The 24,537-nt window shown below is 37.3% G+C and overlaps 1 protein-coding gene across 4 annotated transcripts in view; it reads right to left on the reverse strand.

Moving 5' to 3' along the window:
• The window catches only part of LOC149543802 (ribonuclease J-like), a 306,576-nt gene that overhangs the window by 71,551 nt on the left and 210,488 nt on the right, over positions 1-24,537 (reverse strand). For all 4 annotated transcript variants that reach the window (XR_016355684.1, XM_089798486.1, XM_089798485.1 and 1 more), the window contains 4 exons: positions 19,031-19,156; positions 17,079-17,192; positions 16,813-16,908; positions 16,595-16,692 (listed from right to left, as the gene is read on the reverse strand). Coding sequence is in view for 3 of the 4 variants with exons in the window: in XM_089798486.1 (XP_089654612.1) it covers positions 16,595-16,692; positions 16,813-16,908; positions 17,079-17,192; positions 19,031-19,156 (434 nt within the window). In the remaining variant the exon portion in view is untranslated. The remainder of the gene's footprint in view (positions 1-16,594; positions 16,693-16,812; positions 16,909-17,078; positions 17,193-19,030; positions 19,157-24,537) is intronic.

Consider the following 24,537-nt stretch of genomic DNA (forward strand, 5'->3'; position numbering starts at 1 on the left):
CGGATTTGCTTCATTGTTTGAGTTCACTGGTTTGATCTAATATAATACTTGGCTTGAATTTTTGTTGTTTTAACTGTTGACTCTTTGTTCGTCTAGGTTAGGGATTTTACGGTTTCAAACTCTGGTTTGTACTACCGACTACAATGACTACAAGCGATAACTCTTCCCAAAATCAAACCCTCACATATCAACGATTATGTGATTGTATTTTTTAGCTGGAGACTGATAACACCTTGCTGAGAGAACAGTTTACTGAATTGAAAGCGGAAATTGCAAACCTCAAACAGTCCACAAAATCAAACACCTTGAATATCCAACATTTTTCAAATACTTTCATCTCTGAAACAACAGGGTTAAAATCCAACTTAAAGACTGTTATTGAACAACTGGATGGGCTAGAGAAAATCAAAGAACAGCAAACTGAAATGGCAACAATACACTCTTCTCTGATTGTGGAAACTAAATAGGAGGTGATATCATGGGCTTCTCTTTGCACTAATACAGATACTACTACCCCCAAGCTAAGTATAGACAAGATTGTCCAAGGTAAGATTGATGATGAGCGAGTGCAGCATGTACGTGAGCTCAACTTGCATGTCCGTGGTCTTACACCCACTTTCGACCCTACTGCTACTGGACATTCTTTTCTATCTGATCAACTTGGTATCTTTGATATTACCTTGGATAGATGTTGGTTTGGTATGGAAGGCACCCTTTTCATCAGATTCTTCTCCTTTTTAGATTGGCTTCATGCCCTTAGAGTGAAGAGAAAGTTTTCTCTCCCCTCTAAAATTTATCTTGATGAAGATCTTACTAAGGCACAGGTTACAGAATTGAAACATGCTAGGGGAATTGTGGTAGATGCTAGACAGGCTGGAAAATGGGCAGTCATTAGCAATCTTAGAGTTGTGGTTCATGACTCTCCTCCTACTAGATGGGTTAACAGGTCGACCTCCAAACCCACATGACGGTTTCGATAGCAATCTGACAAGAAGAAGTCCTCTTCTCTTCTTGTCAAATGTTGGAACGGTAATGGCTCTTTATGGTCATTACCTGGTCTCTTTCATGATGCGGTGCGGTCCGCAAACATTCTAGTTGTCACGGAGATTCACGAGTGTCCCGTGCACCCCCTTCCAAGATATCTTGGTTATCAATGGGTGTTAGCTTGCAGAGATGAGGTTCATACTTTTGGTGGGGTCTATGGGTACAGGGGTGTTGCTTGCTTGATTAGAGATGATATTTTCAGGTTCACATCAGTTGTACACTTTGATGCCTTGGCTAGATTCTTGTGGGTCCATATTAGTCGTCAGAATCACCAACAAAGGGACATCTTTCTTGCAATTTGTTATTTTCCACCGACCTCTTCCCCTTATGTCATTCATGATGCTGAGGACGGGAACCCTTTTTGTGACCTTTAGGAGACCATCTCACAATTTGTTTCTTTGGGTGATATCATTATTCTTGGAGAGTTCAATGCACGAACTAGGAATCTTCAAACTCCTCTACATGATCGGGGTTCTAATTTGATCTACACTTCTCAGATAGATTCGATTAGTATGGGGCTTCAGTGCACTTCGGATGATGTTCTTGGGCCCCTCTCCTGCTATGGCCGCCACCTCCTCCAGCTATGTGAGTCTTCTGGTTTGTTGATTCTAAATGGCTTATCCTTCTTCCTGGGTTCTAACCTCTTTACTTGCTAGCCTCACTGTGGGGGTGCAAGTGTTGTGGACTATGTCATCACTTGTTCTTCCTTCATTGCCTCCATTTGCAGCTTCACCATTTCTCATCTCCCCTTTGCTGACCATGCTCTTCTTAGCTTTGATACCTGTACTTTACCCAGCTTGTCACCTTCTCTCCTATCTTCCGACTTTTTGACTATCACGGCTTGTACCCCTATTCGTTTCCACTACCCTGAGGGTGATGGTGAGCTTTTTTCTTAGCATCTTAGGAGATGTTTGACACTAGCCAGTTTTAGTGAGTCACATAAGGCCTTTGATATGTTTGATTTAGTTGCCTTTGTCATCTAGACGTCTACTCTTCTTTCTATCCCTCACCGTTCCCCTTCCTCGTTCAGTGCTAAACGTCGGAATACTTGCCCTATGAATAAATGGTTTGATGATGATTGTAAAGCTTTTCATCACTGTATTTGCTCTTCTTTTGACACTCACTCTCCTAACTTTGCCCACCTGCGCCTTCTTACCTCCGTTTTCTTTGCCATAAGAAATTCTCTTTTGCCTCTTCCAGATCTTCTGGTGCACCCTTTTCCCTCGGTGTTCCCGCCCGTCCTCCATCCTTGACTTCCACTCTTTGACCTCCCACACCATTTCGCTTTATGATATTCCTGGGCAGCCACCTCTTCATTCCACTCCACCTCCCCACTGCCATTTGTTCACCTACTCCAGTATTATTGAGGCCATTAGATCTATGAGGTGCAATAGAGCAATGGATGAAGATGGTTTCCAGGCTGAACTTTTCAAGCTTGGGGCTTTGGTTCTTGGATCTTACCTTCCTACACTCTTTAATAGAGTTATTTGTGCTAGATTTCCTAAGTCCTGGTTGTAACATGTGATTTACCTTATTCATAAGTTTGGGCCTGCTTCTGACTTAGGCAATTATAGGACTATCATGATTGGGCACACGTTTGCCAAACTTTATGCCACCGCTTTGAATACCATGTTATCTAGTGAGCTTGATAGGAGGGGGTGTAGAGCTAAAGGATAGACAATTTTTTGGGTAAACTATTAGACTATGCATCATATCTTTACTCTGCGAGCTATTATTGAGGGGGCTAGGCATCGCTCTCAGAAGGTTTCCTATTGTTTTGTGGATTTTTGTAAGGCTGTCGATTTTGTTCCCAGGATGGCCTTATTTCAGAGACTTCGTGAGATTGGGATCTCTAACATGTTGCAAACTGACATTATGAGACTTTATGAGAAGGTAACTAGTAGACTTAGGACTCCAGAGGGTTTTTCTATTCTGATTCAAAGTACCATTGGGCTGAAGCAAGGTTGCCCTCTGTCTCCTACACTATTTGGTTTATACATTGATGAGCTTGAGGATTTTCTTATGAACTCCTCGCAACTGGGTGACGGGTGTTATTTACATCAGGTTTTGATTTCCATTCTCCTTTCTGCTAATGATGTGGTTCTCTAGGCCTCGTCTCCAGACAGTTTACAAAGACTACTTGATAGTTTGGCTTCTTTTTGTGATCAACGATAGCTCGTCATCAATTTGTCTAAGACTCGGGTAATGCTCTTTAACTGTCTTAAGACCTCTCATCTTAATTTCTTCTTTTAGGGTCAGGAGATTGAGATGACTTCATCCTACATGTATCTAGATGTGAAGTTTCCAGGACCTCGCTTCAGCCTGAGACTAGCTATTCAGTCCAGAGTCAGTAAGGGTATGGGTTCCTTGGCCTTGTTGGAGAGACAATGCTTCAGGCATCATTTTCAGGATTTTTCGTCCAAGTTGTCCCTCTTGGACTCCATGGTTCGACCAACTGTTCTCTATGGTTCAATTGTTTGGGGACCTTCTCTACTTGCTTCTGATTGGGCCTCTATTGAATGTGTTCAGACGTTGCTTTTAAGACGTATCATTAGATGCCATAAACTCACCCCCACAACATTATCTTGGTTGAGTTTGGAGCTCATCCTTTCAAACTCACTGTCATTTTTCACTCAGTTTGGTTCCTTCATCGGCTCCGAGGTTTTATGGAGTTGGAGACTGACTGACATAGATACTCTTATCTGGCATATTATTCTTTTCTTGAGATTATGAGGTCCAACACTTGTACTAGATCTCGTTGTTGGTAGGCCAGCCCACCTCTTTGTTGGGTTCGATTGGGATTCAAATTGATCATCTTCCTCCATACCAGTTTTCGCTTGATGCTCCAGCTCATCTCCTCCCCTCACGTCAAGAGCTGAATGAGTTTGTTAGACAAGATATCTATAGACAATACATTATTACTACTTGGCGTAATCCCCCAGGGAGGTTGCGTCCTAGGATGGCCTTTTATGCTGAGCATTTTCTAGAGGTTCAAAATGGTCTTGTTGTTCGTCCTGCTTAACTTTATTGGCACTAGAGTCATGCTCTCCAGTTTTCTTTGGGCTCCTTCAGAGTTGGCTCTCACTGGCTTCGGGTTCGGACCAATCACCATATGGATAGAGATGATCGGATTTGTCGACTGTGTACTATGGCAGAAGTTGAGATTGAGACCCACTTTTTATTTAGATGCCCTATCTACTACGAGATCAGAGGGAGATTTTATTGCCTTTTCAAAGATTGTTTTTCACTTTTAGAGTTCTTCAACTATATTTACCAGCAGTGTCTTGCACTTTATCTTCAAGAGGCCACCTAGCTTCGAGAGTATACCCTGCAATCATTCATACCTCAGGGTCATATTTCTAACTAGCGTATCACCGCCTATTTCTCTCCCTTGCCTTCTCCTTGGGGATTGAGAAGGCCATCCAGTACTCCTCATTCCAGATCGGTCAAACACTGTACTAGTCTTTCCAGGCAAAGACATTTAGTCAGTGGTTCCCGAAGGCATTCTATGGCTCTTGATCGTTCATGGCCTTGCCTCTCTATTACTGATTTCTTTGTGGCAAGGAAGGATCCTTAGTCCTTACCTTGTTACTCTCCTTGTTTTGTTTATTTCTTCTCTGTTAACATTTTGGTGTTGCTGCTTGGGCTGGCTCTTTTGTTTGTATGCTCAGTCCCATAAACCCTCGTGGTTTTTTGTTGGACATTATTATTATTATGTTATCTTATCTTACCTCCCTCCCGTAATGTAAAACTCCCACTCTTATTATATACTTCTAAATTGACACACAATTTTAGTAGCACCAAGGAGAGAGTTTTCTCCTCAAATTTAATGTCGTCCACATGCTTCCCATGGGTTTTGAATTTTGAATCCTCTATTCTTTAATTGAATTGATGGCAAAATACAACCAACCATATAGGGATGCATTTGAGGAAGAAAACACGACTAAGAACTGATCAAACACTCGACCTTTAAAAGCTGCAATAGTGTTGATACACTGGACAAGAAGTTGCCCTAATTATACAAATCTCTTGCCGCTTGGAAATGTTCATATTACTGTCCACTCCTATTACACTTCATTCTCAATCCGCTGACTTCCTCTTTCTTTACTTATCCAAATGAATACTTTTATCTTCCACACAGACTGTTGCCAACCCAATTTGAATTATGACATTTGAATAATACAAATTCCATCTATAAGTGTCAGTAGAGATGGTAAGAGCTACAACACATTTATCTCGAGAAGGCTGCCTGAACAATGCCTCTTGCAAATACCGAAGGTAAATCAAATTTGGAGAACACTATTTGTACACCTTAGTTAAGAGCATCAAAGATCTTTTGAGAAATCCAACTAGGCCAGGACAGTCATAAAGAGGAAATGAAGACTTATTTACTTCCAAAGGATTTTGTTGATCTTTTCAACTTTCCTTAAAAATATCAAAATTCAGATCTGTTCTTTCAAATCCCTGATCATTCCCATAAATATACTCCTTATTCTCGTAAGGCAGTTCAACCAATTTGTTATTTTCTTATTGCAGATAAGGATTCGAGCTGAAACTTTTGTTATGTTAATCCTTTTGTAAAGGATATTGTGCCTTCTCAAGACGATATCAATTTGTGACACTGTAACCAATACTATTTTCTTTTCCCATTGATTATTAAATGTTGTCATTTTATTTATCATTGCAATTTTCTTGATACTTGACATTGTTGTTTGACAAGTTGTTGTCTTTATGATACTTAATCATCACCTCTATGATGATGATGTTTGCCACGTTTAATATGTTGCCTATATAACTCTAAAACATCACACATATTGACAACAATGTGACACAAAGATATTACAACGTAAACTTGATATATATGTGCCTTCCACGTCCATGTTTCACCGTACCAAGATACAAGCCAGATATAGGCAATCAACATTTGAACATTGACTGAAATTCTCTATCAGGTCTTCTCATCCAAATCACAAAGACATAAAATAGCAGGATGTGATTGCTTCTCTGAAAATGTCATAAGACAATGCGAGTCTAAGGTAGCCTGGAAGAGTCTTACCACAGTCATTTTGCTCCAGCAATGAAATATGGCAGGGGCATGTGAAGCATTAGGAACAAAGATTATTAAAAAAACAACGAGTCTAGAGATTTCCCTTGCATCTGCGGTTACATGTGCCAGAAATCACACATTACGAGGAGGGTTCTCATCCTCCCATGTCAAGGCCACTATTATCACAAGCACCTCGTTCACTACGTAAGTTTCTCAATAGAATGTTGAATGTTTGCCAAGCCATCTTTTTCAGTCAAATGTATAAACATTACAGATTTGGTCATATTAGCCACTGCGAATTTTCATACAAATATAAATACATCTCTTGGGAGGCCACATGAGTGATTAAGATAGAGGCTCTTATTTCAATTTGTAAGGGTAGACATCCAACTCTGAGAACCCCACGTCAAAGACTCCTATAATTCTAGCCTTTTGAGACCATTTATGGATACATCAACATTTTCAACAAACCATCTCTAGCGAAAGCCAATGTTTAGTCTCTCAAAAGCTTCAATATATTTTTAGAGCCAGCGACTGCAATTTGGAGGATCATCTTTGCTTGGAAGTCTAATCTTTAAAATATTCCATTTGATCCTGGAAATAAAGATGCCTCAAATTGATTTGATGTTTTGCTATCACAATATTTCATGTGGCAACATCCTTCTCACATGAATAGCTTAGGCAACCATTATTTAAACTGATTTTCATAGTCAACTAAGTGTAACATAAGCATGTTGTGTTTTAATTGATTGTTGTATTTGATATGTCTTCTATTATATAATCTTTCGTCTTCAACCATACAATCAAGAAGATACATCATTGTCCCCTCTTTTTATATTGTTTGACTTGGCCAATAAATGTAGCTGTATCCAAAGGCGTCTTTCCGTTATTGTCCTTCACATCCACAAACAAAATGCTCCCTTCAACACACTCCTTTTCTTCCACTAAAATTAAATCACAAACGACCTCTTCATTTTGCCCCCAATCATAAGTGGAGAGGAGTCTGACCTTCCTTATCTCTAGAAGTGACATTTACATTTTTCTCCAAGAGGATTCTACACATTCTGACATGGCTTCATGTAGCAGCTGAATGTAGAGGAGTCCTATTTTCATTATTAACTTCATATGTAAGGCTTTCTTCTTTTTCAAGGAGCATTGCTATGATTTTGAGTCCACTAGTTTCATTGTCTAGTTTTGTCGCATGGTGTAATGTTGTTTTTCCATTTGCATTCTCAATTGCAGAGAGTTGTGTGATATTTTTTATTACCATGTTTGTGCAGGCTCCCCTTTAAAATAGTTATGGGTGTAGGAAATCAGGGATGCGATGACTGAAACGTCATCCATTGTCATTCTCTATGATCTACCTATGGCTGAACATATTTTTATCGTCTCTCTCACATCATTGGATGACATTGCAACCATGCAGAAATCTCTTATGTGACATTGCTCTCAATTGTTTAGGTCCCCGTATATTGGCTTCACTGAGAAGGTGTTTACATATGTAGTTTACAGCTTGCAATATTATCATCCATTACATTTGTAGTCTAGCTGTGATACCATGTTGAGTTTTGTAGGATCATTTTTTGCAAATGTAATAACACTGCCATTTATTTTTATGCATTCCAAGTACATATCCAAATGCATATATATAGGAGTAGAAGAGACATGTCTCTATGTTAGTCAATATTGGTTATGTTAAGTTAATTTCCATTAGACATTATTGACAATTGTATATGTATATGTATATATGTCTAATTGATGACTAATCAAAACCAATTCATGTTTTACTAATAACCATTGGGGATTAACTCTAGATCAATTCAATCTGACTACAGCTACAACATTAACACCAAGTTAGTTGATGGTTACATTATTAAGTTCGAAAGCCTATTTGTGTTGGTAACGGATATTTTGGAGAGACAACAAATTGTGCCATTCATGGATGGACTAGCGGAGCCATTAAAGGGATGGGTAAAAGGACTCAACCCCAACACTTTCTCTAAGGCAATCAAGAAAGCCCGAAGCATGGAAACATAATCAACTTCATCTTGTCAAAATTATTCATACACCAAACCACCAATGGCTCTGACGCAGAAACACAACAAACCCCATCCGAAGAAGGCATCATTGGATGTAGCCACCAGACAAGAGCTTAGGAAGAGAAAGCTCAATTTAACCTTCAAAGAGTCATGCGAACCTGGGCATAGATGCTTAGGAAGAGGAAAAATACATTACATTGACGTAATGTAGGATGAGGAGGAGCATGAGGAACCGGTTGCGGAAGGAGATAGTCAACAAGTTTGCAAGGAAGGTCAACATAAGCTACATAGAGAGGATCGCCCCACTAGTACAACAAGGAAGCACCATCGCCCTTGCTAGTGGCATAAGGTGCATTGTTTTCCGAGTACAAGGGACTCTCCAAGGATAGAGGGTCATAATGATGCTCAACAGTAGGGTCACACTTAATTACATTAACTCATCACTTTTGAAGCAAAGAGGTATACCTATAGAGTTGCATGCAGAATTCCAAGTCAAAGTGGCAGGAAGAAGCCTCTTATCATGTACCCATTTGGTCCCACAACTAAGCATTGCCATGGGAAACCACATAGTGACAGATGACTTCTTTGTACTAGATTTAGATGACATTGAGGTCATGTTGAGCATCCAGTGGATGAAGACTCTTGCCGAATTCAAACTAAGTTTCAAACAAATGGAGTTCTCATTTGAAGTTGATGGCAAAAAGGTTGTTTTGAGAAGAATGGCAAATGATGGCCCAAAAAAGATCTTGGCACAACAGATGGAAGCCATCTTCCCACATGGTGACATTGTTTGGGCAGCACGTCACTTGATCTCAATAGAAACTAATCAGAGGCAACAAACTTACTACCAAGATGATGAGCTTTTGGTTGTATTGGATAAGTATGATATGGTTTTTGTTGACATTCCCACCTAGCATACCTCCAAACTAAGGCTTTGAGAAAACTATTGAATTGGAGACTCGTGCCAAGCCTGTCAGCACCACACTATACTGTCATTCTAAAAAAATTAAGATGAGACTGAAAAGATTATCTAGGAGCTTCTCAACAAGGAATGGATAGAACCCAGCTCTAGCCCTTTTATGTCATCAGTAGTACTAGTAAAGAAGGATGGAACCCTAAAGATGTGTGTGGACTACTATGGGTTGAATAAGATGACCATCAAGAACTAGTATCTGAAACCTAAGATCGATGAGTTGCTGGATGAGTTCAATAATAGTTTACTTTTCCAAAATAGACCTCCATTCTGATTATCAACAAATCTACATAAGGGAGCAAGATGTGGAGAAAATAGCCTCTTATTGCCATGATGGGCATTCTGAGTTCCTAGTCATGCCATTTGGGTTGACCAATGCTTTAATTACATTCTAATCTTGCATGAACCACATCTCCAATTAGCAACTGCACAAGTTCCTGTTGGTGTTTTTCGATGACACACTCATTTATAGTAAGATGTTGGAGGAGCATCTAAGGCATTTGAACAAAGTACTCGAAATTATGAAATCACAATCATTGTTCCCTAAAAGGTCCAAATGTGAATTTGGAATGACAAGAGATACAAAACCTAGGACACATTGTTAGTGATCAAGGGGTTCAGGTACATCAAGAAAAGATTCAAGTCATTCTAAACTAGCCACCTTTGAAGACTCTCAGATCTGTGAAGATTCTTTTGGTTGTGCAATTAATATAGAAATTTCATGAAGGGGTTCTTACAGCTCAGTACATCATTAATAGATCCGATAAGGAAGGGATCCTTCCAGTGGATTGAACAGGCACAACAAACGTTTGACAAAGTGAAGAAAGCTATGAGTTCCTTTCCGGTTTGGGCACTGCAAGATTTCACTCGAGAGAGTGTGACTTATCTACAAAAGGCATTAGGGTCATGCTAAAGCCAGACCGTCACCCAGTTTAATTTGAAAGCCAAAAGCTCTCGGGAGGTGAGAAGTTGTATTTCATCGATGACCAGGAAATCTTGGCCGTCGTGCATGCCCAAACAAAGTTTCGGCAATACCTTGTTGGGGCCAAGTTTGTCATCCGTACGAATCACAACCTAAGGTATTTTCTAGAGCCAAGGGAGTTGAATGAAAGGAAACAAAAGTGGGTAAGCAACATCCAAGCATTTGACTTTGATATTGAATACGTGAAAGGGAAAAATAATTTGGTGGTAGACGCTCTATCAAGGAGGCCTACCATATGCTCCTTGTCTCAAATATCATTAGATTGGAAGACACATTTGTTGGTTGAATACTCCAAGAACACCTTCTTGTGCCAACAGTTGGATGATGAATTGCAAGAGGATAGCTACAAAGTAGCTGGCAACATTATTTACTACAAGAATGGGATTTATATGGTATCTAAGTCCAAGTTGATGGAGAAAATTTTAAAGGAGGCAAACAACTCCCCTTGGCCAGGCATCTAGGGTAACTAAAGACCTACAAACAAATCAAGGAAAGGTTTTCATGGAAGGAACTCGAGAACGATGTCCTACAGTATGTTCGGGAATGTGCTACCTATCAACAGAACCAATCCAAACATACCCTACTAATCAGGTTGCTTCAACCATTGTTGATCCTTGAGAAAAAGTGGGATAAAATTTCAATGCATTTCATTACTAGACTTTCCAAGGTACAAGCAAAGGAATGTATATTCGTAGTGGACAACCGACTAACAAAGTATGCACATTTCTTGACTATACCAGCTAGGTTTTAGGCCACGTGAGTGGCACACTAGTTCTTTCGTGAGGTATTCTATCTTCATGGCCTCCTACGAAACATACTAAGCAATTAGGGCAGCCACTTCCTCGACACTTTTTAGTTAGATTTGTTTTGGCTTGCAGGAATAGAGTTGTCACCAAGCACTAGCCATCACCTACTGACTGAAGGACAACTAGAGATTGTGAATATGTGGATGGAAGGTTACCTCAAAAACTATGTTTCAAAACAACAAGAAGGCATGGGCTAAGTGGTTGTATTTGAGTGAGTACTATTACAACACTACGTACTACATGTCAATTGAAATGGCACCATTCAGAGTGTTGTACAATTACATACCTCCAAGATTTGTGGTTATAATGTTAAGTCACAATCATGTCCAAAAGGCCAAGGATTGGCTACAAAAAGCCTTACATAGTTTGAGATCTCTCAAGGAAAATCTTTAGAGGGCACAGACCTAGCAAAAGTTGTATGTTGACTCGCATTGAATCGAGAGAAGTTTTGAAGTTGGTGATTTGGTGTACCTCTGACTTCAACATTACAAACAATCCTCTTTAAAGGCACATGGCAAAGAAAAGATGAGGTCATGATTCTATAGGTTCTATCGTGTGATCTAACAGATCAAAAAGATTGCCTATGAATTGGATCTACACAAAGGAAGCCAAATACATAATGTAATCCATGTATCTTGCCTAAAGAAGGTTGTAGGACATGTCACTATGTCAAATGATTTGTCCTCCATCCATGAAGAACGAAACCTAAATATGTAGCCAGCCAATATTGTTGATACCCAAAAAAAGAAGTTGAGGACACGTACTGTCAAGGATTTTTGTGTGCATTGGAAGGACCTGCCGATGGAAGATGCCACTAGGAAGGCGAACAAATTTTGGAACATCCCAGTTTGTGATTGCTTGAGGACACACAATTTTTGAGATGAGACAATTATAGTATCCCCATCATTAAATTAAAAAAGAATAACAATATTTGTATTCGGGGTCTCGATAAGTTTATGTATATCTCGAGCACATCTTTCATTTTTTGGTCATAGGTGTTTGTGTTACTTCCATAGACATTCATGTTGCCAATTAGTGTCAAAAATATAGTGAAGGAGAAATGAATGTGTTAGTCAGTAAACACTGTCATCGAGTCACTATATTGCCCAAGCAAAAAAGAAAGAGAAGTATGCATTGGTCAGTTATTACCGAGCAATCAGCTTATACTGAATAATTCTATATTGACCAAGCGCTAAAGTCATCGAGCATTTGGAAGCATAATAGAGTTCAGAGAATACTAAGGGATAGCCAATTTACCTAGCAGAGACAGAGTGTACACTGAGTTGTACAAAGGCTACATACAAGTTTGAATTGGCACAAAACCTAATGTGAAACGATCTTACCGAGCAGGAAACATTATTTACAAAAATCGTGGCAAAGATTTGAAAATATTTATTGGTCAATGTGAATTGACTATGCAAATTACAAGGTAGAGAAGACCAATGATAATGGAAGGAGGGAAAGTATAGAACGAGGACTATTCTAGATCATTGATTTTGATCTATGATACATTCTAGAGGATACCTAAACCTAATACAGAAGGAAGAGAAGAGATTCAAGAAGCATAAGGACGAATTTGTTTTATCAATCAAAAGAAATGATATATCAGTAAGCAGAAGAGGGATCTAAACCAGCAAAGTTGCATTATACAAATCAATTTACTGTTATTCTCTAATCATTATAGCAGATTAGATTCTTTCACAAGGTAGACCTAACAGTTTTTTATAAAATCTCTGTATTGAGTATACACTAGTACAGTGTTGTTAAATCCTTGAAGAAGGTAGATCCTAATAGATCTATTTGTATTACTCCTAGTAGCGTAAGTCACCAGAAGTGACACAACATTGTAGCCCTAACAAGGTGCCCTCTTACTACAGTAGTGATGGATTTATGGGTACCAACCCCACTACAGTTTTCCCTCTTACCCAGGGTTTCTACGTGACTAAACACTTGTGTTACCTACAATGATCTTATGGTATATGTTTATCCTTTCATGCAAAATTAGATTAGACAAAGTTACTTTCATTTACAAGTATTCTGATTACTGTTATATGTTTACCAAGTTGCAAAAGGGACAAGAGCATTGCAGATTTAGTTTGAGTTAAAGTTTTAGAGGATACTGATTCACCCCCTTCTCAGCATGCTACCTTTTCGTAAAATCCAACAGTTTGCTCATGTATTGACACTTGTTGTGCACCTTCAAAGTTTTCCTCTAATGGGGTATTTATGACCAACCTGTAGGATGTTTTGGACTTTTGCTCTGAGCAACATTTCAAAAGAAAAATAACTTCCCTATTTGGCTTGTGTAATTTCGGTGGGATTCAGTCGTCACCCTATTGTGCTTGCATTTCTTGGTTTCGAGCCTGGCAAATCCAAAGTGCCATCATTCTTTGATTCTGTAATCATCGATATTATCATTCGTTACTAGCATTAACCTATATTGTGCAATATCATTGTTCATTCCGTACAACATATCACCATAAGACAATGCAGAAGTAAAGGATTCTATGCACTCTATACCTCCCTCTGTTCTTCACTATCATCTCCATACAGCATCCTCCATTCACGAACGTCACTCCACCATCTAGACCAGCCTACATTGTTCATACACCCGTGCCAAGGTCACCGTACATGGTGCAAATAGAAGTTGTGTGTCCTCCCTTCTCTACCAAACCCATTGTATACCTTTGTTAGTTCAGCAAGACCCTTATACCTACTCTATAGAGCCCTCTCTTCCCTCTATGTCTCTCCACACCCTACATCCTTCCTCCACACCGTACAGCTTGCTCTTGTCACCGTACAAAAAACTTCCTTTGACATCGTACAGAAGTCTTGTTGATACCCTACAGCAGGTTTGGAGACACCACATGGCCTCTGGTCGCCATATCACAGCCCACCATACTGCATATTAGTTTGCTTATACACTGAGTTTGCATGTTTTTCAGGTTCAGGACATTACACATTTGCTGCCTATGCCCATCAGCCACTTCAAATTTGGCCACCATTTAAGGCAGCTGTACTTCCCAGTTGATATTGGGCTTCTATTTATGCATCCACGTATGTTTGTAATCAAAATGGTTAATTATAACCATCATATTAGAAATAACTAAAATTCATAGTTGTAGTTATATCAGCCCTACATCAGATCTGATGTCATTATATTTTCCATTTTTTTTCAAGGAGAAATCATAAATTTAAGGTGTGCTCCATCATTTGTTTCCCATGTTATTTTTTATCATTTATATATGTGTATCCATGATCATGCTGTTATGCTTATGGGATTGATTGTGTATCATTTTTTCAATGTTAACTTTTTGGATCACACTCCATGATCCATCGTTAGGACAAGAGAGTTCAAATGATGCCAAAAATGACAATGCAAACTCAGCCAATACTAAAAAGATGAGAGAAAGGAAAGGGTACATGAAGCCCATGGGAGGACAAAAAAATAAACACAAATAAGAAAATCTATATCAATAAATTCAGTATAGGCTACATAATTGGTATGGTGTATAACTCAATATAGAAAGACAATAGGCCCCAAAGAACAAAAATTAAACACTAATATTTTTTTTTTCCTTTTTTCTTCTCCCGCCTTTATTGTTTGAGCTATTCATACACAAAACCTCTGGGAGGACAAAAGAAAAGAATAATCACAAACAAGAAAATGTACAATAATAAATTCAGTATAGGTTACTTAATCTATGGTATATAACTTAGTACAGAAAGAGGATAAACCCTAAAGATACAAATATTAAACATTAATATATGTGTGTGTGTGTGTATACACACATATATATTAGTGTTTAATTTTTGTATCTTTAGGTTTTTGTATCTTCTTTCTCAATTAAGTTAAATACCATACCTATTAAGTAGCCTATACTGAACTTATCGATATACATTTTCTTATTTGTGTACCCTACAGATACAAATATTAAACACTAATATGTGTGTGTGTGTGTATACACACATATATATTAGTGTTTAAGTTTTGTATCTTTAGGTTTGTGTATCTTCTTTCTCTATTAAATTAAATACCACACCTATTAAGTAGCCTCTACTGAATTTATCTGTATATTTTCTTATTTGTGTTAATTCTTTTATTTTGTCCTCCCCTTGGTTTTGTGTACCCTTTCCCTTCTCTCATCTTTTTAGTGTTGGCTGAGCCTGCAACTTGTCAGTTTTTTTCATCCTTTGAACTCTCATCTTGATGTTGGATTATGGAGTATGATCTAAAACATTGATGTTGAAAAAGTGATATGCAATCAGTCCCACAAGTAAAACAGCACAATCACAAAACTCAAAAATCAAATTTCAGACAAGTAGCATGCCAAGTGTTTGATGAAATGTCAAGTGTCAAACATCCAAAAATTGAAAAATTTGTCTTAATTGGCAAGGGTTTTTACACAACCAAAAATGTGTTCACAACAACATATATCGCTTTTCTATGATTGTACAAGGTTCAATTTCTTTTAAGTTTGTTGTGCGTTTATGTCTTACATAATGTTGTCTTGATTTTGGTGCATTGAGAAATGCTTTATTCCATCTAAGCCACTCAAATGTAGTGATACATTATGAAAAGTTTCTATAACCTTTTTCATCAGTTTTTTTTTCAATTTGAATAAACATGCCTTGGAAACTTCCTCCAATGCCTATCAATCTTCTATTGACATTCTCAAGCTAAATAGCATGGACTCCATGATACTGCAGATTTCTATCCATAAATAAGTTGAAACAGGATAGCTCCGATGCTATCCAAAAGTCATTGTGTACAACTGATGTTCAAAAATAGGTTAATGATAAATAAACTAACAATTGGGCAGAAAGATTAGAATTGGATGGTGGAGATTGCGTGGGACCAATGTTGCAGAGCCAAGGCAACTTTCCATTTGCATCCATCACAAATTACAGTTTCTCACTGCAAAGAAGAAAGAGTAAGAACATACTCACTTCTGAGAGAAAAGGAAACTGAATGCTTTTCATAGTAGCCTTTGTCTCCAAACTAGAAAGGCTCCAAAATATGCAATTCAATCAGAAACTTATGGCATGTATATCTAGAGGATGCTAAACAATTGATCAAGATAATATACATATTACAGATAGGCATATAAGTTCGGTGGCAGCACCATTGAATATCTTCAATCATCCCAGATTCCCAAGTGCAGTGACAGGAAGGAGATAGGCAATGATGAAGCCTTATCGAACCATTAATAGGTAGAGAACCAAGCACCCTATTTGAGCTATATCAGCCAACCTGTTGTCCTGATTTTAGTTTTTTGGGTAACAATCTGATGTAGTAGAACTATTGCAATAAAGTTGAAAAGCTTAACTATTTTTGTATTTTATTTTCGGATCATAAATGTATCGTTGTCTTTTTTTCCTACTACTATAAATGAGAAATTCTATAATGTCATCAAACTTGTTTATTTTTATCTCTATTTTTCACGTGAAAATTGCATTGTTACATGAAAGTTTTTATTTTTCTTTATAGTAATGTTTATGCCACAGTGCCCTCAGATGTGCCCATTTCCCTAATATTTTTCGGGAGCTCCCACGCACTGCCTTTTTGTGTCCTCACATTTCCCAGTCCCCCTAAAAAAGAGACTATGTGGAACAAAGCAAAGAATTCATCCATAATGGTACAATCTAAAATTCTGAAGTAGTAATGTAGATATTGTTATTTAACCACTCAAGTGTGTGTACCTGGCAATTACAATGCCGTCCACTGCTATTTTCATCCTCTCATCAATGCAAAGTTCTGTTGAATTTCCAAAAGCTTTATCACCATCATTGTACATCAACTGTATTTTGCAAAAGAAACAGTTTAATCCAACGGAAAATGCTCAAATTGACAAGACAATCATTAAGCTGTATTCAACAATTTAAAATCAGTGATATTGTTTTGTAAGAATCAGCCTAACCTGTAAGTTCTCCTTTCCTAGAGGAACAAAACCATTAGAATGAACTCTTCTATTTCTAAGGTGAGAAACTCCCAGCATCTCACCATTTTTTATCACCTAGATGAGAATACACAGAGGTGGTTAGAATACATGAAGCTTTTATTCCTTATCAAGTGACTAAATCAATTTTTTTTAAAATCAGCCACAGAATATAAGGCATTCTCTTCTCTGCAAACCTTTTCTTTTTACTTCATAAAATATAAGCAAAAAACTGCCCCGTAACTTACACTTGTATGTTGAATCCCAGTAGACTTTCCGAGTAGTTCGTGTTCTTTGAGGAAAGCAAATTCACCATGGATAGGTAAGAAATGCTGGGGCTTTACCATCCTAAGAACTTCCTCCTTTTAAGACAAATTATGTATAATTAATATTTGAACTAGATGATAAATACATTGAGAATTTGCAGCATCCTTCTTCAAAACAAAAATGGTCTATTTATTGTATTCTCTTCATTGAAGAAGCATAATAAAAATAACAGCGAAGATTCCATCCCAGCAGAGAAATTCTAAGCAAAGCTGCAAAAGACTTTGAGCTGAATCTTTCAAATATCTAAGTAGAAATACAAGTTGAAACCATTTAGAAATTTGTTGAGATCGGAGGCATAACAAGTAATATGTCGTAGGATGATAAACTTTTGTCTATTTAGTAGCAGTCATCGCATCGACAGAGGGAACAAAAGAAACAATATTAAAAAAAATTTAGAGCACATATATCCTGCTCGAGCACTAGAAGTATGTAAGCTATAGAATATTCATCTAGGATCATTACACATGAGAAAAGTCCCTAGAAACATGAACTACAACCATTCAATTCTACTATTTAATTCTTGGTATATGTGGCTGTGCTTCACTTGTTTACGACCACAGCTTGAGAATACCTCATACATGAACTACAACCATTCAATTCTACTATTTAATTCTTGGTATATGTGGCTGTGCTTCACTTGTGTACGACCATATTGTACTATTTACAAAATCGATTTACCCTTAAAGCAAGGTCACAAGAGTTCAACTGTATAGGCACATTTCAAGTGTTGATGCAAGAAGATGCCCCAAAATTAGGAAGCTACACTCAGAATAAAGCAAAACAAATCATTATTGAAAGTCAAAATATATATTCATCGAGCACAGGGTAGTCTTATTAGTTTTAGTATTTACATTGGGTTAGCTTGCCTGATAAGATTAAACTATGGATAAATTCTAGGATTTTTCTGAAACCCTTCAACTCCATTCTACCATTGTTATTACTCCTTTGTTCTTGGTATCTCTCTCCCTATAAATGCTCTCTGAAAGTCAAAAAGTAAAGATTAAAATAATTTGTAGATAAATAGTATTCAAACCCAGAACATAATTTAGAAAAATTAGCCAAAAAATCAGAATTATGACAGAGGTACCAACCAAAAACTAACCAGTTAATTGACTGCATAGTGTTTGGAAAAAGAACATCCAACAACATCTTCGTTTTTCCAGCAACTACATCTCACATCCATTTTCATAAACATTACATTTAATCATTCTTTTCTTTCAAAGTTGAAAACTACTCCAAGTTTCAAATGTTGCCTGATAAACTTTGATTGACACTCATCATCCCTCTCTACCATCCAATTAAGCATAAATAAATGATAAACTATAAGATTAATTGTCTGTAATTATTATAAAAGCTAAAATGGTATTTGCATCAAAATGAGAAGCACAGATTTACTGGAAAATTATGTTAATTACAAGAAAAAGCAACAGAATTTGGAAAACCAGACATTAGTTAATACATCAGATTTTAAAGGCTAATAAGACCACAACATTTCCACAAGTTGATTCATAACCAATTGGCTAGGGATCATTATAAGAAAACATTTAGCACTGTTAGGGTCACACTGTAAAAAGGAAATTAGAAGCCATATACTGGGTTCTCTTCTGTGTTTTTGTTATGATGACATGTATGAGTATTGTATGTACTATGCATATATACCAGATCTCAGCTACCTCCTTGACAGCTGCATATTGTTTCACACCTACTAGAACAGAAAAAATTCCTTGTATATGTTGACTCATCAAGTGAAGCACATACAGTAACAATAAAACAGATTCCAAGAATTATGTATATACTATATATGGATATCTTAAGTTAAACTACCTTAAAAGCCCGTACATCGGCATAAACAATAATTTAAATTGGTCCTCACCAGTTCCCCGCGGTATGCATGGCCAGAGGTATGCAGCCTCTCCCCTCTTCCCATCACTATTGTAGGACCAAGCTCTGATATGCGATTCATCATTTTAATCACACGAGGCTCATTCCCAGGAATTATCTGCAGAGTCGCATAATTAGTAAAAGAAAACATGTAATCTATTATCAAAGCTTCAGTAGATTCAATAAATCAGTTGTTCCAAATGCATAAAACTAACATCTCCAGTTCTAACATGTAGACATCATTACTTGTAGAAAATCGGATCATGGAAAATCAAAGACTACGGTTTAAACTTCATATCACCACTTTCAGAAACCACAATGTGATGTCCCCAATGTTTTATGCTTGTTTCAGTATTATTCAGCACAGTGGCATATTTTATTTGTGGTGTGCCTTCTGGAGATCATTTTTGACACTTTGACTCACACTTACTATTATTAGTAAGTCATTTGGATTTTTTCTCACACTTACTGTTTATAGTAAATCGCCGGGGTGATTAGTTGGCAATGGGCATCATGTTTTGAAAAAAAGTCAAATTTACCAAAAAAACTTAAAACTTGAAGAAAAACAGTCAATAACTCCCTTTTTCTTAAATTAAAGAACATTTCCACAACATAGATGATAAAGAAGTTATATAAATGATTCAAAGCACTTGCACAACCTCCTCCTGATATATTTTTCACTTGGAGAAAAAGTTTTAACATTCAATGTTTGTAAAATTTCAATCGAGTTAAGATTTGCAGTAGCACCAAAATTCGATGTGATATTTCTTATTTTTCAAAATCAGAATGAAGCTTTCTTTGCAAAATATCATCAAAAAACAGAAAATCTTCATATTTATATAAGTAGAATCCTTTTTTCTAGAATTCTCTCAAGTTCCTTTTATTATATATACTAAACAGACAATTATATACAAAGTTGGCATCATATACACAGATGTGGTGTGGTGTATGCATACAAATATAGCAAAACAATTTTATATACGTTGAACTTAGAGACTGAATCACATGAATTATTTAATTTAATGTTGAATGGAGTTTTGAATATCTAGCAATTTGATTAATTGTAAGAATTTATGTCACAATTAACAAGCCTTATATCATAATTCTTAGTGTAGGTTCTTTGGTTTTTCCAAAATAAATAAGGCAAAACTTTGCTACCCTACTCTTTTAGATCACATTGCAACAAATAAATAAGGCAGCTTTGTTAAGGTCTTCTCTTGTTTTGCATTGCAACAATTTAAATATTTGAAATTTAGACAAACAAAATCAATGATAAAAACAAATAGTATCAATCAAGCTATACAGCATATTCAATGTAGAAAGAGAGGATCTTTCTTTATATCACCTATCTCGCATGCTACTTTTCAACTTCGCAACACTTTGGGACTTTGAGAACTTTCGACCCTAACTTTGAAGCAATACCCATCACAGCTCAAATAGAACAATATCTAGCAATAGGAGCAAAGGTCTCCTCATAGTCTACTCCCTCCTTATGATAAAATCCTTTGGCAACAAATCTCACTTTATACTTCTCCACATTGCAATCTACTACATGTTTGATTTTGAACAATCATCTAGAAGTAACTATTGACTTTCCCATAGGTCTTTTGCACACATTCCCAAATAGTATTCTTCATGATGGAGTTATGCTCCTCCACCATGGTATCTCTCTACAACTATTGGCTACTTGCTTCCTCAAAGATGGAAGACTCCAAGTCTATGATGTTGGTCAACAAGGCCATATACATCAAACACTTCTATGAAGGCCTACTCCTCTTGAATATGGTTCTAGGAGCCTCAACATGTTCTTGGGCATCTCTCAAGGTTTGCTCAAACCATCTGGGCCTCCTAACTAATTTAAAAGGGGATAATTTTTCCTCCCTCGAAGTTTGACTCTTTGTACTAGAAGTCTATCAACTCTTCTCACCTTTTGAATCCTCCTACAAAATATCCTTTGCAACAATGGGTGGATCATGAGATTTCTTGGAGGCCAAGTTTTCTTCAAACTTGGCATCCATTCTGACAACAATCTTTCATTGTGTTGGTATAAAGACCTTGTAGGCATTTGACTCTTCATTGTATCCCTCGAGAATGCCCTTCTCACTTGAGGGCTCCAACTTTGTCCTCTTCTCCTCAAGCACATGAATATAAAATAGACAACCAAAAATCATAAGATGACCTATCTCAGGTTCAATCCCTAGAAAAGCCTCCTTTGGGGTCTAGTCATCTAAAACCTTGTGAGGACTCCTATTTTGTAAATATACAGTTGTATTGCACGCTTCTTCCCATAGAAGCAACAGAAAACTCTAATCTTGGATCATGACCTTCACAAAATTGATGATAGATATGTTCTTCCTCTCTACAACCCCATTTGTTGTAGATTATAGGTAGTTGTCTTCTCCCTCTTGATTCCTACATCCTTGTAGAAATCTCTAAACTCGTTTGAGGTATACTCAACCCCGTTGTTTGATCTCAACACCTTGATCTTCTTCCCTACTAGATTCTCCCTTGAGCTTTGAACTCCTTGAATAGACTGAAGGCCTCATCTTTGGTCTTCATGAAGTAGATCCAAGTCTTCCTTGAGAAATCATCAATGAAGGTGATATAGTAGGATGTAATAACCCCTATCCGGCTATATCCTTAACAAACATCAATTTGCTTTTGCTAATCAACAGTTCAATATTTTGTCAAACATTTGGCAGGCAAATTATTATCACACAATAAATAATGCCTTAAATTCACAGCTAGCTAATCACAATTTTAATTGATTAAGTCTTTATCAATTTGGACAAACGAACACCACTAAACAATTTAGAAGTAATTCTATAATTGATGCCAATGCTACTAATATCCAATTTAAAAATTGACTTCTGGAAATTTACAAGCATGCAATAATGAACCTAGAAATTGACTTCTAATAGATGAAATATGGATCACAGCTCTCAAGAAATAATCCAATTTACTCGCAGGTTCAGAAATACACGCTCCTTGCTTATAATTGCAGGTGCTCTAAAACTTGATCGCTGCCCTCCAATAATTAATTGCAGCCTTTCACAAAGTTTGAAATTGCTGCCAAATATAGGGACAACAACCACAATACATTCCTCTTATAGCCATGCCATACAGTACACAATAATGGTGTTCAAAATCACAAATTCTCCAACCACAATGAAATTCCCAGGTACAGTACATCACAATCGGGAAATACTATAATATAATTAAGACAGTTCTCAGAATTAATTCACAATACCTCGACAATGAATTACCAGGCACTTCTTAATTCCAAACCCTTATACTTCAGCAAGGGCAAAGAAATCGGCAAACTCAGAAACTCTTCGCAAGCAACAAAAGAAAATAATCAATCGGATCCTTTACTCATCAAATGGGCTCATATTTATAATCTCCTGATGGCACAAAGTTTCCCAAATGAACTTCACTTAAGAAGATTCCCACACACAACATTAAAACATAATAAAGTGTCATTTTAAAATAATTTATTAATTGTTTTTGGCTCTGAAAATGACCTTTTCAACCATAACTTCAAATTCTGACATGTAAAGCCATTGTTTCTTGCTCCCATGATTTAAAACTTTTCCTCCTGGTTCCAACGAGCTATGATACTGAGGTGACCAACCAACAATACCAACAAAAATAGCAACCTCAGTGTATTTAGATAAATGATAATAATTCACCTGTCTTGTGAAAACAACTGAAGAAGCATCAGAATTGAAATCTGACAACACCAAAGTGATCCTGATGATGAAAGACGATGAATGAACCTGACAGGGTGACTTAATATAAATAGACGCTCCCTCCAAGATTCTTGGAGCCCAAACCGAAAGCCGAAATAAAAACTAAGAGCATCCTCCAACTCCTCTGACTCAACTGAGCTTATCGAAACCAACAGATTGACTTACTATAAATAGTAAGTCCCACAAACAAAGCCAAAACACACCATAGGCTGCTAGAAAGCCTATAACCACACAGCTAAGACCCTCAAATCCTACTATCAGCTCACGAGGGTCGCAATGGTGAACTAACCTAGCCAACTGCAAGAGCCTGCTAAAAATGGGGACATTATAGATGCACCATTCATTGATGCCACTAATATCGGCCCACAAACATCATAATGTGTTAGATTCAAAATCTTTTTTGATTGAGTCTCACTATTGGGAAATGAAGCTTACACATTTTTCCCAAGAGCACAACCTCTACATACCCTTTGCTACTCTAGACTAAACTCTGGAAGTTTAGTGACCATCTCTCTCAATATAGGTAATGCGTTGTGATGCAAGTGCCCCATCCTCTTGTGTCACAACTAACACAAGCTCTCATTGCAATGCATTAGTTCCTAAACAAAGTTACCTTGTAGCCTATATAAGTTGCCTTCCCTAAATCCAATCCTCACCCTTTGGGCATATAAACACTTGCTCTTTTTGGAAGGTAGTTGTTTAACCTTTGTCCTCTATAACTGAGATGGACAACATGTTCTTCTTCAGATCAAGTACATACAACACTTACTGGGCATCAATTGATCCTCTTGACTCAAGCTGGAGCAGCACAATCCCTAACCCTTAATTGCATATAGGCACCATTGTCAACCTCCACAGTGATCCTTGAGTCATACTCAAGACATTGACTAAACAACTATCGTGCTTCAGTCATGTGACGCAAGACACCACTATCCAGGTACCAAGCACATCTAACTATTGTCTTGGTTGAAAGGCAAGCTACAAGGGAAAAATCATTCTCAAAATTTGTTACAAATTCACTCAAGTGAGTATCTGTTGTTGCTTCTACTACTTGTTGTGTCTTCCCTATATCATTCTCCTTCTTGGGACACTAAGAAGCATAGTGAACTTGCTTATGGAAAACAAGGCACTTGATCTTGCCTAAGTCTTTTTTCTTTTTAGGTTGATGTCCTCCAAATTGTTACCATTCTTGGTGAAAGCTTTCTTTTTCTTTTCTTAGTCTTGGTAATGATGGCCAAGTTTTCATGACCACCTCCTTGATTGTTGGATCTGAACTCCTCTCGTGTCTCCTCTTGAATACAATCATCCCATAGCCTTTTCCAATCTAGAATGTTTTCTAAGGCACAATTTCCCTTCACTAGCCTTGCATTCAAGATCTTTTCTCCAACTCTTTTAAGCTGATCATGAATCTGTCAGATCCTCATAAGGTAACTGGTAACATTATTAGATTTGGTCTCTGACACTCTTAAAGCTTGTTCTTCAAAACCAACTTCCAGTTCATATTGACACTCTGAAAGAGACCAACTAAGGCATTAAACATGTCCTTAGCATGCTCTTGCCTGCTATATGCACAATCAAGTGCTTCTTTACAACATTTAGAATCAGCGTTTGTTCTTATACTGTATTGCTTAAAGTGCAAGATTTGTTTGTATTGGAAGAACATTTCTACATTCTCCCACAAGTCTTGCCCTTTTAGAAGCAACATGACTCTTGCCTTCCATGGCAAGAAGTTTGAAACCCCATCTAG

The sequence above is a fragment of the Cupressus sempervirens genome, chromosome 8, assembly GCF_028749045.1.
Source record: "Cupressus sempervirens isolate cs-2001-9-10 chromosome 8, ASM2874904v1, whole genome shotgun sequence".
NCBI lineage: Eukaryota > Viridiplantae > Streptophyta > Pinopsida > Cupressales > Cupressaceae > Cupressus > Cupressus sempervirens.